The sequence below is a fragment of the Canis lupus genome, chromosome 14 (genome assembly GCF_003254725.2).
Source record: "Canis lupus dingo isolate Sandy chromosome 14, ASM325472v2, whole genome shotgun sequence".
Classification (NCBI taxonomy): domain Eukaryota; kingdom Metazoa; phylum Chordata; class Mammalia; order Carnivora; family Canidae; genus Canis; species Canis lupus.
In genome coordinates, this window is record NC_064256.1 from 59029633 (window position 1) to 59046214 (window position 16582).

General features: G+C 46.9%; 1 protein-coding gene across 2 annotated transcripts in view; it reads left to right on the forward strand.

The window, feature by feature from the left end:
• Positions 1 to 16582, forward strand: part of CPED1 (cadherin like and PC-esterase domain containing 1) — a 262071-nt gene that overhangs the window by 11069 nt on the left and 234420 nt on the right. Inside the window, exons 1-2 of one of the 2 annotated variants that reach the window (XM_049093860.1) lie at positions 8091 to 13431; positions 13483 to 14882. Coding sequence is in view for 1 of the 2 variants with exons in the window: in XM_035698382.2 (XP_035554275.1) it covers positions 14699 to 14882 (184 nt within the window). In the remaining variant the exon portion in view is untranslated. Of the gene's footprint in view, positions 1 to 8090; positions 13432 to 13482; positions 14883 to 16582 lie in introns of those variants that run through there. The other variant, XM_035698382.2, reaches the window with a different exon arrangement.

The window sequence follows — 16582 nt, forward strand, 5'->3', positions numbered from 1 at the left end:
TCAAAAACAAGCACTATAAATGGCTTATATATTTTTTCAAGAATGTAGTTCCTGTGTTTGATCTTCCACCTCTGTGCTTTCTTCATTATATTCTGTTTGGGCAGATGTTTGAGGTAGCATGTTCTGTGCTAGCAGTCTTCGGAGTTCCTCTGACACCTCCAGATGAGCCAAATGGAAGTACTTTCCACTAGTTTTCTCCGGATGAATGATACTTCCTTCCCCTCCTGCTCAAGAATGTGTTCAGCTACAAGAAGTAGCAATGAAGCACATCTTCCCTGATTTATAAAGTTCAGATTATTCACAAATTCTGATATTTTAATTCTTTTTATAGCCAATTCTTTTACGACACATCTCACAGTTGATTTTCACAAATCAAAGCTCATTGTCTGCTGTCCTGAGTATATTCTGACTATGCCTAAGAGAGGGATCTGGGAAAAGTGACCGATTCAGAATGGGAGAGTCAGGCAGGGGAAAAGCCTCATGAGAGTAAACAATCTATGGGGAGAAAAGAGAATTTATTAAATAGGAATATTGTTCCTGGGTCCTGGTGTTTCTAGCTGGTTTTGACATAGGAAGAGAAGACCATGTTGGAGTGCTGGTACACCTGGTAAAGGTCAGTGTATCTGAGGCCGATCCCGCTGTGCCCCACTCACTCTCTCCAGGTGGAAGAGAAAAAGAACAAATGGGTGTACAGGAAGGTACTTGTGATGGGTACTGGGTGTTGTATGTAAGTGATGAATCACTAAAGTGAGTGTAATGCGGTGGCCTATGTAAGCAAACCAAACTCTAAGCCTGTAAATGCTTCAAGGTTAGCAAATCAAAACCTAAGGACAACTAATCGGAAACAGCCAAGTAGGAATGCCCGGGGGGCTCAGTGCTTGAGCATATGCCTTTGGTTCAGGTCGTGATCCGGGGTCCTGGGATCGAGTCCCACATCGAGTCCCACATCGGGCTCCCCACAGGGAACCTGCTTCTCCCTCTGCTTGTGTCTCTGCCTCTCTCTCTCTGCCTCTCATGAGTAAATAAATATAATCCTAAAAAAAAAGAAAGAAAGAAACAGCCAAGTAGACTTTAAGCGATAGCCAATGAATAATTGCCTTACCTTGCCTGTGCCTTTTCTCGATTAAAGTCTCTCCCTGAGCTCCCGGTAGAGAAACATCCTAAGACCAATATTACCTTATATGTTCACTGACTAGAATTTACATAAAAAGTTGAAAGTAAAAAGAACTAATGGGGACCCCGTTCCAATCCCAAAGAGTTGAGTCACCATGCACAAGTGACTTCTTTTGTTTCTTCTTGTAGCCTATGGCATAAGGGTGGGAATATATGTTACAGAGATGTCATGGGGTCAAGGTAGACACTAGCCCAGGATGTCTTGGAAAACACTGAGGTTATAAGAGGGAGGGGAGTAAATATTATCACATCTGCTAAGAGAGAAGCCAAGGCATATTGGACATTTCAAGAGTTTACGTGAGCACAGATCGATTCTCATCAGGCAGCACCACACCGCAAGTGGGTAAGAGTGTTCCCCCAGTGGGAGCTCAGGGGGGACCTGCTTAGAGAAAAGGCACAGGTAAGTCAAGGCCGTTACTGATTGGCTGTTGCTTCAAGTCGACTTGGCTGTTTCTGACTGGTTGCCCTTAGGCTTCGGTCCGCTAACGTCGAGGCCCTTACAGGCTTGCACTTTGGCTGCCTTACGTTGGCCACCACCCGCTACACTCGCTTCGGCCTAAGAGCCTCCATGTTCAATTAATTTAACGCATCCTGAAGGATGAGGTCACGAAAATGTTCTCACTGCATTGGGTATCTCCTGAGGGAAAGGGATGCCTATAGGCAACAGAGATGTGAGACCCAGGAATACGCCTTTTTTCATGAAAAAGTGGTAGTGTGATGAGCTACCCAAACACAGTTATGTTCCAGAATGCTCCTGAAGTCCCAAATCGCACTGTTGCAACCGCGTTGCCTCTTGGCGCCCCACTGTTTCTTTAACAAGCCATAGGAAGCATAGTCGCCTTCCAGTAGTTTCAGCCCTAAGCCTGGCTCTTCCCTGGTGGCAAACCCAGCAGTCATCTAGCCGAAGTGCACAAATGCTTCGGGAAAAGTGGAACAGGAAATTAGCTTTTCTGTAGCAGGGCAGGGACTATCTGACCTTGGCCAGCGTCAACCAGAACGTGGACTTGCACACTGAGCAGCAGAGCCCCCATGAGGCGCACCCAGAGGGCAGGAGTGATTCCAAGTGGGTGTCCCTCACTCCTCCCGCTATGACGCGCTCTGTCTCCTTTGAGGAAACAGTGGAAACATTAATACCACATCTGAAGCTTCTTACACACGAGCGAAACCGACCTGTCCAAATATTTTAGTGCTACATAAGCTATTTTAAAAGCAGATGGTTTCAGGGCAGAGTTCATTTTCTTTCTTTTTTTTTTTTTGAGCAGAAGATAAAGATGAGGGAAAAGGAGATAAGCTGATTATTTTTCTTTTTAAGAACCAGTGGTTAAAGCAATAACACGTCTGCTTTAAACACACTTGTTTGCTGGAAAACAGAATAAAATGTATTTTTGAGAATATATTCTGTCAAAAATATAAACTTTAGGGAGCCAGAACTATCTCCTGTTTTTAATATAAAATAATGGCATTTTAGAAAGAAGCCCCCTAAAAAGAATAAAAAAATAAAAAGAAGCCCCCTTCCTGTGATATAATTGGGAGGATGTCTCATCCCCCAATGACGTACACATAATCCTAAGCACAATTCTTAGGAAAACCCTGAAAAAGTAAGCAGGAATTTATAATATAAATAATATAACTATTTCCTATGGAGTCTAGCATTTAGTTTTTTAAGATTTATTTATTTATTTGAGAGAGATAGAGCGAGTGCATGAGCATTGGTGGGGAGGGACAGACCGAGAGAGAACCCTCAAGCCAGCTCCCCACTGAGTGTGGAGCCCCACATGGGGCTCAGTCCCAGGGCGTCGGGATCATGCCTGAGCTGACATCAAGAGCCAAACCGACTGAGCCACCCAGGGGCCCCAGTAAGGTCTAGAATTTAAACCAAGCCTTTCTAATAAATTACCGGCGGCTGGATCAGGGCAGGGATGGAGGCGAGACCAGGCCTGGCCCCATGAGCTGAGTGAGTGGATGAATGTGGTCTAGTGTCATTCAGGCTGTGTCCAGTGCAGGCCTTCCCACCGTGGCTCGTGGTCCTTATATTTTTCTTTTGTACTTTCAGTTGATTTTTAAAGTCTGGCCTCCCAGATAGACCATCCAGGTCTATAAGATGCCCTCACTTTCCTAAAAAGACCAAAGCAATCTGTTACGTTAGAAGAGATGGTTTCTTCTTTAGGTCTGGCCTATGAGACCCTCTCCTGGACCCTTTAAGAATAAGCTGGACCTCTAGGAAGGGAAGTCAAATTTCTGGCCAGTCACAGAAGAAAGCCAAATGCTATCCTGCCACATAATCCATCCCCTAAGGGAAGAACTACAGAGTTTAGGGACCTGAAAATGTGATCGTCGTATTAGATGATGTCTTATTCTTTCCTCTAGAGATAGTGCTTATTTTGTGGTATTACTAGATACCGTCATTTCCTGCCAATTTTTGATTTTTAAAGCAGAAAGTTGGCCTCAAATACTTAAGCATTCTAGAGTGAGCGTGTCATTTGGAAGGCCCTAAAGTCGATTTTGAAGGGACCGTGCGAGATTGTGTTATGATGTGTTGGTGTAAGGGTGCAGCATGTGGCAACGCGAGCCGGATCGGGGTTGACTGGATGGAGGCTTCCGGAGGGGAAGCGTGGGAAAGAGGTTCTTAGGACTCATCAGGTGTTACCCCGGGTAGCCCCCACGGAGAGCCAAGGCTGTATGTTAGTAGTGGCCCGTGGGCTGAAGGGACGAGATGAGGACACCACGGGGCGCGCACCACCCCAGGGGTTGGAGCAAGCAGACAGCTTGAGCGCCGAGGCGTAAATGTGTGCTTGAAGGAAACTGCGTATAAATTTGGTTGAAGGCAGGATGTTTTTGTCATTTGAGCCGCGTGTGGTGCCTGAATACTTAACACTTGCTCCTCCATTCATCTTGACGGTTTGTCTTCCAGGTGGGTAGGCCGAGGCAGGGTTTCCCTGGGCTCCCTAGGTACGGGCCTCCATCCCGTGGCCTTCCACGCAGACAAGAGCCGCAGCTGACCTTTGCTGCAGGGGCACCTGCCCACAGCAGGTTGGGCTTCCATCCTTAACCATCTGTGCGGCTCACGGAGACGCTGGATTTCGGGGGAGACCCTGGACGAGTGGGCTGCCGCAGGGGTGTGAGGGCTGAGGCGGAAAGACGGGAGCCAGAGATTCTGCGTGCTGGGGCTGGCAGCATCAGGCGCTTACCCGAGGTGGGCTTGGCCACCTGTCCTCTCCTGGGGGGTCTGATATGGCGACTGGGCAGACAGTGGGTGGAGAACCTCATCCCCAGCCTGGTGCCTCAACTCTACCCTTACATCTGCCAGACGTTTTTGGTTTTTTTTTTTTTTTTCAAGGCTGGACTCTGTGCAGAGGGGGGTCATGTTCACTCTGGTGCTGAAAGAGATTCTAGGCTCTTCAAGGGCTTTTTGTATCCTGATGGTGAATGTATTTACAGAACGTTCTAACAACATATAAAATTAAATTACGGGCAGCCCCAGTGGCGCAGCGGTTTAGTGCCGCCTGCAGCCCAGGGCGTGATCCTGGAGACCCTGGATCGAGTCCCACGTCGGGCTCCCTGCATGGAGCCTGCTTCTCCCTCTGCCTGGGTCTCTGCCTCTCTTTCTCTCCCTGCATCTCTACGAATAAATAAATAAAATCTTTAAAAATAAATAAATTAATTAAATTAAATTAAATCACATTTAGTCGTTCAGTTAACTTACTGCCTAATTCTTGTCTGGCACCCAAGTCTAAGCAGTGTGCCCGTTGTCCACATGACGGCGATGGCCGGGTATATTCTTTTCATGATACACTTGCTCTAGCACTCAACTTTTGTAAAAGAAGAACAGCAGAGATGATGATGGATTATGCTTAGACGTGTTAAGGCCCCTGATCTAGAAGCACCACCTTATCCTATTCCACTGGTAATTTGCCAGAAGCCCTTTGAAACCACGTAATTGGGATTTTTAAGGTTTTTATCTCATGATCTTCATTACACAAAGAGGCCATAAGACCGATGGGGCTCTGATGTCATGGTGACCTACGTCCGTAAACGCCTCAAGGTTAGGAAGCCAAAATGCTAAGGACAACCGATCCCACACACAAGCAACAACAACAACAAAACAAAACAAAAAAACCCACCAAGCTGTAGCCAATCAAATAATTTCCACTCTTTGCTCCCACACTTTCTCTACCTAGTTCTTGCCCCTGGCTCCTCTGGGCAGAGTGTTCCTAACCACTTGGGGTTTGGGGCTGCCCGATTGGAGTGGACTTTTGCTTACGTGAGCTCTTAAAATGTCGAATGTGCCTCAGTTTACCTTTTAACGATTTAAAATATTTTAATCCGTCAAGAGGTTCTTTCATGCAATGACTTCTTTAAGAGATATTTAATGCGCCCTCTCTTTATGAGGACTGTATATTTTTGGCTGCCCTTGTCTTCCCTGACTCTCCCCCATCCTTACACTAGCATGAAAAGTAAGAGGAAATACTGGTGCTTCTTCACAGATGAAGAAATCAAAGTCCATCGAGTGGCGCTTCCGTGGCATCAGCAGACAGTGAATGGAGGGTGGGGAGGGGAGGGGACACCCAGGGGTCAGGAGGCCTGGGGCTGGAAGGCAGGACTCGAACCCCCACTGGTCTCCGGCACCCGCACAAGTGTTGGGTGGACGCTTCGGTGCTTAGGTAGCGACGCTGCCGGGGGCCCTGTTCTTCCCCGCGGTCACGTTGCTTCTGCAGGGCCTCGCTATTTTAAGACCAAACTGCTGAATTCGCTCGTTGTTTGGGCCTGGGGGGACAGAGACTTGCGATTATTTTAACATTTTTCAAAAGAACAAGGGCTCCCCTTGTTTTCTGCTTGGGTTTCCCGAGTGCGGTCGTCGGTTTTATCCTCTCTTCCCGTCGGGCGGCCTGCAGCGACTGCGGGGCTGCGAGTGGGGCTCGTGGGGCTCGGGAGCATTGCCCCCCAACCTGCGGCCGGGATCGGGGCCCGGGGGGAGTAGCCTCCTGCTCTTCAGCTCCCCGGGCTTGTCTGATTAAGGGGAGACTGGGGGTGCAGAAGGAAGGAGAAGGGACAGCAGGGCCCGGGGCCGTGGTTCGTATTTGATCCCACGTCGGGAGCAAGTCGGAGGCACCCGAGGACAGAGCAGGGCAACAGCGACAGGTGCTCCCCGCTGACCTCGGGGCGCTGTGCTCCTCCCAGGGCCCCCCCGGCCGCCCCAGGTTTGCAGGACCCCAGCTGGGCCTCACTCTGTGAAGTTACAGACCCGGAGCCCGCGGCCGGTGCGTGTCACGGCGGGGCCCGCGGCCCGGGGAGAGCTGCCACCACGCTGGGGGGCCGGGGGTGGCTGCCGGGCCACACGGGCACAGTGGCGGCAGGGACATGGCGGGGTGGCCCGGGCCCGGGGTCCCCTCTCCCCGCGACACAAGCCCTGGCCCCCTGGCTGGGGGCCGCCCTTCGGTGGCATGGGTGCGGTGCGGCCTCTCCTGGCCACCAGGCACCGTGATGCCCCCACCCCTGACCTGCGATGGCAGAGGTCCCAGCGGGCGGAGGCCACGCGACCCTACCGTCCCCGTCTGCCCTGCTCTGCTTTCCCATCTCCTGTCTGCGCCTCTTCCCACTCGGGCCGCAGGCCCCTGGCCGCTTGCTTGGAATCCCTTCACGCCAAGGCCCTTCTTCGGGAAGGCCTTCGCCCTCGTACCTCACCTCCCTCGCTTGCACACGCCGTGACCTGGCTGCCCTGTGGCCGCTTCTCCTGGCTCTTTCTGCCCCAAACCAGGCCCCACCCTGCGGTGCTTAACCCCCGCCCCACCCGGGCACCTCTGATGCTCCCCCGTGTGATTAGGGGCCTTCGCAGCACAGGGCCCAGGCCTCCCCTATGGCTTGACCGCCCAGGTCATGGAATACTTACACTTAAAAAAAAAAAACTTTTCTGTATTATGGGAGTGACGTCATAAAGTTCTTAGGAAATCTTTGCGATGTAGGAAGTAAGGGTCTGGCCTTCCGGAATTCCATCAGGATGCCCATCCCTCTCCAGAAAACAAAATAAAACAGGAAAACGCTCTCCGGGTTCCCCGCTTTGTGCCTTCCCTGCTGCGGCTTTTAGTAAAGGGCATCGACGTCCCTCGAGGGTGTACGTAGGTAGAGAGACCAGCGGGAAGTCAACCAACTCTCCAATTCTCTACTACTCATGAGGTTTTGGTTTCCTACTAGTTACTTAAGAACACACCGAGTAGAGTTGTATTACCTTCGCCCTCCCCCTCCTTGCGGGTCATTTCTTACTGCCCGCCTGACCGTATTTACCGCCCACGGCACCTGTGGCGCTGACCTGCAGGAACTTGCTCTTGCAACTTCTCTGCTCATCTTTTCTCTCCCTCTGAGGATTTTCTTTCTTCCCTCATTTTCTTTCACGCACAACATTCATAACACATGCAAGTGACAGCATCTAGAAGAGCTCCGGGATCATCCTTTAGCACTTCACCCAGACCAGAGATCTGTATCTCCACCGGAACTCACCTTGAGTTAGATTTCCTTCGTTGTTTCTTGCTCTTCCTGCTAAAAAGTGAGCTCAGCGGGGCATAGAGTCCTGCCAGGGCTCTTCAGAGCCCAGCCCCGTGCCTGTCCTGTAGGAAGTGTTCAACAATCTCAAGTAGGTGAGTGAGTGAATGAGTAAACATGGAGAACGAGCCAAACGGGAGGGCATCTGAAGGACCCAGAAGGAGAAAAGGGGGATGAGGTTCTCAGGGATTTGAGGGTAGACATCGGGAGGAGGTTTGTTGGGGATGATGTGGAATCTGGAGAATAAACCCAGAGTGATTAGCTATGGAGAAGAGGAGAGGACAGGTTTCCTCTACGGCAGCCAGCAGGAAAGAGGAAACATTAGTTGTGCCGATAGGCGACCGGTTTGCCAAAACAGAGGCCGTGTAGCTTGTTTCCTTCTATTAGTGCTGATTTCCTCTGTGAATGGGAGGCAGTGATCTGTAGAAATAAGAAGGTAGCTAGAGACCGGGAACGTTGGTCACTATGGAGTATGAGAAAGAGGGAAGCATGGCGGATGGTCTGGGGACCCCCAAGACCCAATTGGTTTTGCCAACCAGAATCTGTCCAACCAACCAGGCACTTTGCTTCAGTGGCTCCCAGCAACCCAGCCCAGGGGCAGGACATGGGATCTATGGGCGTCAGGTTCCGCAGCCCCCCAGTCCTCCCTACTTACCTGGCTTCTCATTATTCATTGTGCCTAGTTGTTTGCGTCTTGATGGACTGTCAGCTCTGCGGGGCAGAGACCCGTCTGTCTTGTTAACCGCTGGGTCCCCAGCTCTTCCATGCCTGAAGCTTTACCGTGTGAATGTGGTGCAAGTGCAGTGGAGCAAGGGAATCTAATATACTGGGTAGGGAGTGATTGGAGTGTTGGACCATGGAATCTGAACTGCCGAGCAAGAAGGTAAAAAAGAGGCTCTCAGAAAGTTGGCATGAGGAGGAAAAGCCAGTGGTTGGAGAACTGACGTGTTAGGAAGAAACGAGAAGAGATGGAAACATGCAAATGCGATCAGACAATGGAAAAAATCTCATTTTATAATTTTGGAGGGGGGCCGTTTGGGGGACCACAAAGTGCAAGATGTGGTCATTGGAGGGGGTGGTTGTAGGGAAGCGGAGGAGAGAGAGTCATGAGGGATGAAAAAGTCGTAGATATTTTATGGCTTGAGATGCAAATGTCAAAGCTTCCACTGAGATTTTCTAGTGGATGTTTTCACTTGATGGTGAGTAAAATGATCGAACCTATGATTACAAACAATGAATGTGTACTTTGCATTCATGCGCTCATTCGTTTGCTCACTCATTCATCCATTCCCTCTTACTCCGACCAGCGTAGACACATCTAGGCCTTCATGAAGCGTACAAGCTCGTGTGAGAGGCGGACATTAAACAAGTCAACATATAACTATAAATCGTGAAGAACGCCAACGGGAAAGATAGATGGAGAAACAGGCGATGATGGGTTGTAGGAATAGCTACGTAAGTCGCTGCCACCTCATCAAAGCTATATTGGGAATACAGTTTTTTATGTTGAAACTTGATTGCTTTAGTTTCTCTGTTGATGCTTAAAACTTGCGCAGAGGCACAGGTGAGCAAACGTGCCTTTCATGGGATGTTCGTGGGACAGGCAGGAGCCCCGAGGTGCCGTTTGGGAGTGAAATCAAGATTGTGCTCGTTGTCATGGAGTAGGTCTGAGAAGTGCGTGTTCCTTCCCTGATGGACTTGAGAGCCAGTTGAGTCAGTTGTGAGATAAAGATAGAGGTTAACTAAAGATTCATTTAGGTGAGGAACATTCTCGGGCTCTGCTTGCATACCCATGAGACCTGTGGTCTGTGTCCTACAATTATAAATACTTTTTCAGTGGGAAATGTGTAGGGTATGCATCCAGGAAAACTCAATTTTATTTCTTGAATTCTCTAAAATAAGTGTAAATTTCACCAATGGGTAAAAAATCCCTATTATATTCTTATAACAGAAAAATTAAAACATAATTCACTATGATGGACTCGGCAATATTTCTAAAATGTCAAAGATCTAAACCACAGGGCAATTTGAGTTTTAGTTATATATAACACACAACCAAGGTCTACCATATGATTTGTATTTGGGCATCAAAAGGTGTCATGAATACATGGCTACTTTAATAAATCTAGAAAAAACGTTCCTGCTATGTGAAAAAAAATTATTTTTCATCCCTACTATTTTTAAAAAGCTCTATTTCTTGCTTTTGTGGTGAGTCTTAGTGAAGTTTTTTTAATACTATAAGTAATTGAGAAATACAAGACTTTTATAATATAGGTCTTTATTTGATTTTTTTTACTACAAATTCATTACTTTTCTCAAACATTTAATCCTATTTTTGTCATTCTTGCTCCTATTTGAAATTCTGCTGAGATAAGTTTCTTAATCCAAATGTTCACCACTTTCTGTTCCCAATCTTCCATGGTAGTATTTATAACTAAGACATACATATCGAAAAAAAATGTTTGTGTTCATTCATTCAAGGAATATTTATTATGTGCCCCTTACGTGCCCAGTAATATTCTAAGGTTAGGGAAACAAAAGTGAACAAAAGAGACAAAATACATGGTTTCATTTACCCCCTTTTATGGTGTAGAGAGACAATAAACATAATCTAGAAATAATTATATTTTTTCATTAAAAGGTGACAAGTCATATGGAGAAAAACATATATCAAGATATATGGAAACATAGTTTATTGCAGAAATGCTTTTTATGACAGAGGTCAAACTATAGTAATTGTAAAGCTTATAGGATTTAAAAAAATATTTGTTTAGAGAGAGAGAGAATGCAGGGAGGAGGAGTAGAGGGGTTGGGAGAAAGTCCCAAGAAGACTCCATGCTGAGCACAGAACCCGGTGCAGGGATCGATCTTACAACCCTGAGGTCAGGCCTGAGTTGACACTAAGAGCCAGACACTGAACCGACTGCGCTACCCCGGGGCCCCTAATGCTTATAGAACCCGTAATGGAAGCGCAAAGTTATAATATGTTATTATTCAATTTTATTAATAATTGCCATCATTTATTATTGGGGCACTGTGTTGGACACTTTTGTATAGCAAATTAATTTAATTCCCCACCTAACTTCAGGTTACAACAAGGTAGAGTTTGTTACTTCAACCATACGTATGAGAAAACTGACGCAGAGAGAGAACACAACTCTCCCCAGTGGACAAAGCAAGCAAGTGGCAGAGGCAGAATTCAAATCCCGATTTCTGGTCCCTGGGCCTCTGTTCTTCCTCCGTGTGGCTGCACCTAACGCTTCAGCTTGTTTATTTCGGCGCTCTGTCCTTTGCTTTAGCTAACGTGGCATAAAGGTCTCAGACTTTGAAGTCTTTCCAATTAAAATAATGTGTTCATGTTTTTTTTAAGATGTATTTATTATATAGAGAGAAAACGGGAGAGACAGAGACAGAGGGCAAATGGCGGGGGCAGAGGGAGAGGGCGGGAATCTCAAGCAGATGAGTAGGGAGCCTGATGTGGGGCTCCATCTCATGACCCTGAGATCACGACCTGAGCCGAAATCAAGAGTCGGTTAAGCATCCAGGTCGTGAGATCGAACCTTGTGTCGGGCTCTGTGCTGAGCATGGTCTGGAAACCCCCCCCCCCATCTCTCTCTCTCTCTCTTTGCTCCTCCCTCATATGTCAAATAAAAAAAAAATAAAATGTTTTAAAAAATTAAAATAACTTTGATGTAGTCTGGCAACGTGATTTCCGAGGGACGATTTTTCAGGTCCATCTAGAAGAAGGGAGAGAGGATTAACACCCAGTAACGCTCATTCTTTCCCAAGGTCTTCTCAGTGGGGCTGCGAGTCTCGAGTTGTAGACTTGGCCAGGTTGAACCCTTCCACTAAAAATATATCTTCAAAATTGTAGGGGTAATCAAGAGCTCTCATTTCCCAGAGTGCCGCTCCTGGCATTTGGGGATCCTGCATGTGTTAGTGTGGTTGACATAATTATTCATGTAGTTTTTATTTCACGTATGTGGTGTGTGCACCTGTTGTTAAACCAGTCAAAAGTGTTCTTGCCCCTTGGTATTGGGCCATTTTGCTGATACAGTGAGTTATAAATATGACAAGGACAGGAGCAGTTTGTATTACAGGATAACATGACATAATTTGACTGACAAGCTCACTTCCCATTATTCTCTGTAGCCTGAGATGCGAGTTAAAATGTCAGTCTGTTATAAAGGTTATTATAAAATATGGCAGTAATTATACTTTATTTACCATAAGCTCCATGTCCGCTACACTGCCGAGAGCTACGTTGCTCTTGCTTAAACTGACCCTGGCCGGGGGGAAGGGGGGGATGGATTTTTCAAAATAGTAATAACATCAAGTTTGAAAATACACTCTCCCCGTGTGAAATCACTGCTATCCTGAGCCAGCTGTAATAGAGAGGAGCATCCTGTGATTACGAAAGAAAATAATGTGAGAAGGGAGTTCTGGGCACTGTGCATTTTGCCTGAGTGACACTGATATATTTGGAAGCATCTGTCTTCCCCTTGCACCTCCATGCATGTTTGTTTGTTTTGGCCTCCTGTGGGCCAGCGGTGCCCTCTGACTCCTGCGTACAAAGGCCCCACCTGTTCTGGCTTCAAATACTCCTTCTTCCAAAATTTACCATGACAAGCAATGATATTAGCTGAGGAATCATGTCCCAGTTAGCAGTTGAATTTTTGAGTTTAAATAGTTTCATTATCAATCAATAAATAGCTTCGTTATCAATAAAACACAGCATCCTTTAAGAAGGGAAGATACTTAATTAATCATGCTTGTCCGAAGTACCACGCAGGGGAGGTGCGATTAGCTCGTGTTCTATTCCTTTCTATTAAGTCCACCGCACGCGTGTTAAACACCTGTGTCACCACATGCCAGGCAGGGCTCAGGCTCAGAAGCAGTTTTTCTGACTCTTTGCTCTTCATGTTATTACTTAAAAACCACATATATAGGGGCGCCAGGGTGGCTCCACCAGCTAAGCGTTTAACTCGTGGTTTCAGCTCAGCTTGTGATCTCAGGGTCCTGAGATCCAACCCCGGGTTGGGCTCCCTGCTCAGCGGGGCATCTGCTTGAGCTTCGCTCCCTCCGCCCCTGCCCCATTTGTGTGTGTGCTGTCGCTCTCAGATAAATAAATGAATCTTAAAAAAAAAACCCACATGCATATTATTTCCCATATACCAGGCACAGTCCTAAGCCCATCACAGACATGAACTCTTTAGTCTTCTCTGCACCCTAAGGAGGAAAGTATCAGCCAAGGTCACACAAAGAGCGCTGGTAGACCCTGGGGGATTCGAGCCCAGCAGGCTCTCCAGAGTTTGTGTTCTCCTACCGTCACTCGCTTTGTCTGTTCATTCGCAGATGGCAGTAGTTTGTGTGCAGTGACAGATGGGATACGGTTCCTGCCCTCAGAGAGTTTGTAGTCTAAGTCTATACCTTCTTTCTCTCCACACATATCATCAAAGATATCAAAGATCTTGATCAAAGATCGTCAAAGATCTTGATGGGGCACCCGGACTCCTTAATTTAGTGGGTATTTTCATTCATCGAACATGTGCTGTGTGTACGTGTACACTGCCTGTTACGGAGCTCGCATCGGGCAGACATGCACTCTTCCTCTCTCGGAAGTGCCAAGAGAAGGGTGTATTTCAGGGAAAACTTTCCCAAAGAGGTGACGTTTGATTTGGAGCTAGCCAGATGGACGAATGGAGAGGGGGGAAGGAATTTTAGGTTGAAGGCACATTGGTGGGCGAATGAAAGAGAGGGGGGAAGGAATTTTAGGTTGAAGGCACATTGGTGGGCGAATGAAAGAACAGGGTGGGGTCAGGAATGGAGAGCATTAAGAATGTGCTATGACCAGAGAGGAAAGACAAGGGTTAAGTCTGAATAGCCTTGTGTTCCTTGATGAAGATTGGGAATGGAGTCTAGGGGTCGTGGGAAGTCAGGAAGACATTCAAGTAGTGAAAAGACATGGTTCCCTATGTTTTAGATCCACAGAGTGGACGCTTTGACTCAGAGGTGCCCTGTGAGTAACTTGGATCCCAGTTTTGTTTTGTTTTGTTTTTTACCTCTTCTCCCTCATCATCCTCCCCCAACTCCTTTGTCTCCTTTTCTTCGGCCCCTCCAAGTCTTTGCTGTCACCCTGATACCATCACTCCTTCCAGTAACAAAAAAAAAAAAAATTATCTACTTTATCAAGGTTTATTCTCAAGTTTTTAGGAAAATACCCAATGTCTGCCATTATGCCTTATGATGAACTCAGATTTCAGCATTGTTTCTACTTGCCAGTTGGGAAATTCCTTTTTGTTAGTGGAATTTCAAACATCCTTGTGAGAAAGAAGAGTATTTATTTGGAGGATCAATAAGCTATGGAAGGAAGAACCTGAAATTACGATGTCCCCCTTCTGGGGCAGGGTCCGCCCTGCCACACTGAGCCGGGTGCCAGTTTTGGTGCATTTTTCTTGAGGGATGCAGCAGCATTGTCCATCTCCAGGGAGCTCTGAGCGTGCTTCTCAGCTCTCCCCATTCCTCAACATGTCCTGCCAGCACAAAATCCATCCTCTCTGCATCCATTTCCTCTCCTGTGTTTACCTAAAAAGCACTGTGAAAGGTAATGCAGCTGGAAGTATTTTATAGAAGCACAATGCAGATGAAAGGCGTTGCTATTAATTTATATTTTCAGCTAGGGTTGAGCTCTGTATTTCAGCGTAACAGTATTCCCCCAGGAGCTCTATATTTTAACGGCCTAAAATTCTCATCTCTCTATAATAGTGAGAAAAATTCAATTCACCTTCACTTCTTGCATACGAGGTCACCTTTGTCCTTGCCAGCCTTTCAGGGGATCTGTCTTTCATTTCCAGAGACACTGACAGGACAGCTTTCTGAATGGCCCTTGATTTGCATTAATGATGTCCTTCAAGGGAAGCGTGCAACTTCTTCCTCTTGAATTTTTATGCCTCCTTTCTGTCTCTCTCTCTTTTTTTTTTTTTTTTTGTAGATCCAGAAGTCAATAGAGACACACTTTGGCGGCCATGACCGAAGGGCCCTACTCTACAGGCCTTCTTCCTTCAGTGAAACCGAGCTTCGGCTCCACCAGCACATTCTCACTCAGCATCGCTACACGGTTGTCATCGCTGAAGAAAGGCTCGAGGCTGGCCTTGGGCCGAGGCTGCTAGAAAAAGGTCAGAATAAGAAGCAAACACCAAAGTTGCTTGATGTATAATGTTAAACAATTTCCAGAACGTGCCACATTCTTTCCCTCAAGAAATCTACACAAGCAAATCTGTATCCATGACCAACTTTCCTGCGTCAAAGAAAACTTGGCTCCTTTTTTACTTCCTCTCAATCTTTCTTCAGCTATATTTCTTTGTTCCTGAAATTATTTTGTTTATATTTTTGTAGCATTTTGGAGTTGCATAGTTCATATTTAAATGCCACATAAAAAATGTTTATGTTTATGAGCCTGAATACATGTCTGCCCAGCACCAAACTGCTCCATATTTTAAGAAAATTGCCACTTCATCTGACTGCAAGTAGAATGTGCTGGAAATTGTTTCGAGAAGCCAGCTTAAATGTGATTCACAGATTGGCTCTAAAATGCGAGAGAAGCATGGATATTTATCACACACACTATTACTAGTCAAGTACTTTTATTTCTATCATTTGGAGTGAGAAATAAAAGACAAGTTTTTAAACAAGGTATTTGAAAAGAAAGTTGAGTAGATGATGAGGGTCAGAAAGGGCAGTAGCAGTAACAGCTAACATTTCCTGAGCAACTCACCATGTGACAGATACACTCCACCTTGCTCAAAACAGGACGAAATCAGAGAGGAAGCCAAACCATGAGAGACTCTTAATCATAGGAGACAAACCGAGGGTCCCTGGAGGCGCGGGGGTGGGGGACGGGGTAACTGGGTGATGGGCATGAAGGAGGGCACAGGATGTAATGAGCTTTGGGCGTCGTATAAGACTGGTGAATCACCGCCCTCTACCTCTGAAGCCAGGAATACACTGCATGTTAATTAAGTGAATGTAAATAAAATCAGAAAAATATTTTTTTTAAAAGTGCTTCCATATGCCGATGAATCAGTGAGGTTGGGGGAACAGTTAGCCACAATCCCCCTTCACCTTGTTCCCCTTATCACACTGGCTGTAAAGTTATAAGCTACTTAGCACAGTTTTTGGAGGACAGGGCCCAGAAAGTACACTTCAATGCAAAGAAAGGTCCTAAAAAGGTGCAGAGTATGGGCCATCAGGACAGGTCTTCAGGAATGCCATTCGGTGATCCCTATCCCCTAGGAGTAGTATGGGAATCTCCCTGGGCTCCTGGAAGCCCAGGAGAAAAACAAAAAGGAAAGGGAAAGCTCTAGAATATCAAAGGGGGCTGAAAAGGAATTTTATGGACTTCATTGTGGTTGGTCCTATGAGGAAGGACGGATTGAGAGTTCTAGAAGATCCACCAATGATATTGTCAGGAAACCATTCATAGTGTTAGGGAAAGATATAAAACGTGTGGTCTCCCTCCCATCCCATTTTAGCCCCTCCCTGAGGTAGGTGATGGTATAACCCCGCCTGCACCCAGTGAGCTGTGCGCCTAAAGTCGTGCAAAACAGCAGCCGGGGTGACCCACCACTACCCGGGAAGCTGCTGCTCTCCCTCCCCGGAGCTGCGCCTGACCGCGGAGGGGCTCAGGAGGGGCTCTACGGCCTTCGGTGCCTCTGAGCTTCAATTCGGTTTCCATTTTCAACTTCGTCCAGTTGCAATTTAGAAGGACTGTGGCTGCCCTCTCCCTTGATGTCCTTGGGTCAGTTTCACAAGAAAAAGGAGGATGACTCTGCTGCTCCCAAATACCAAGGAAGTGCGAAGACAGCCTGGGGGCAGT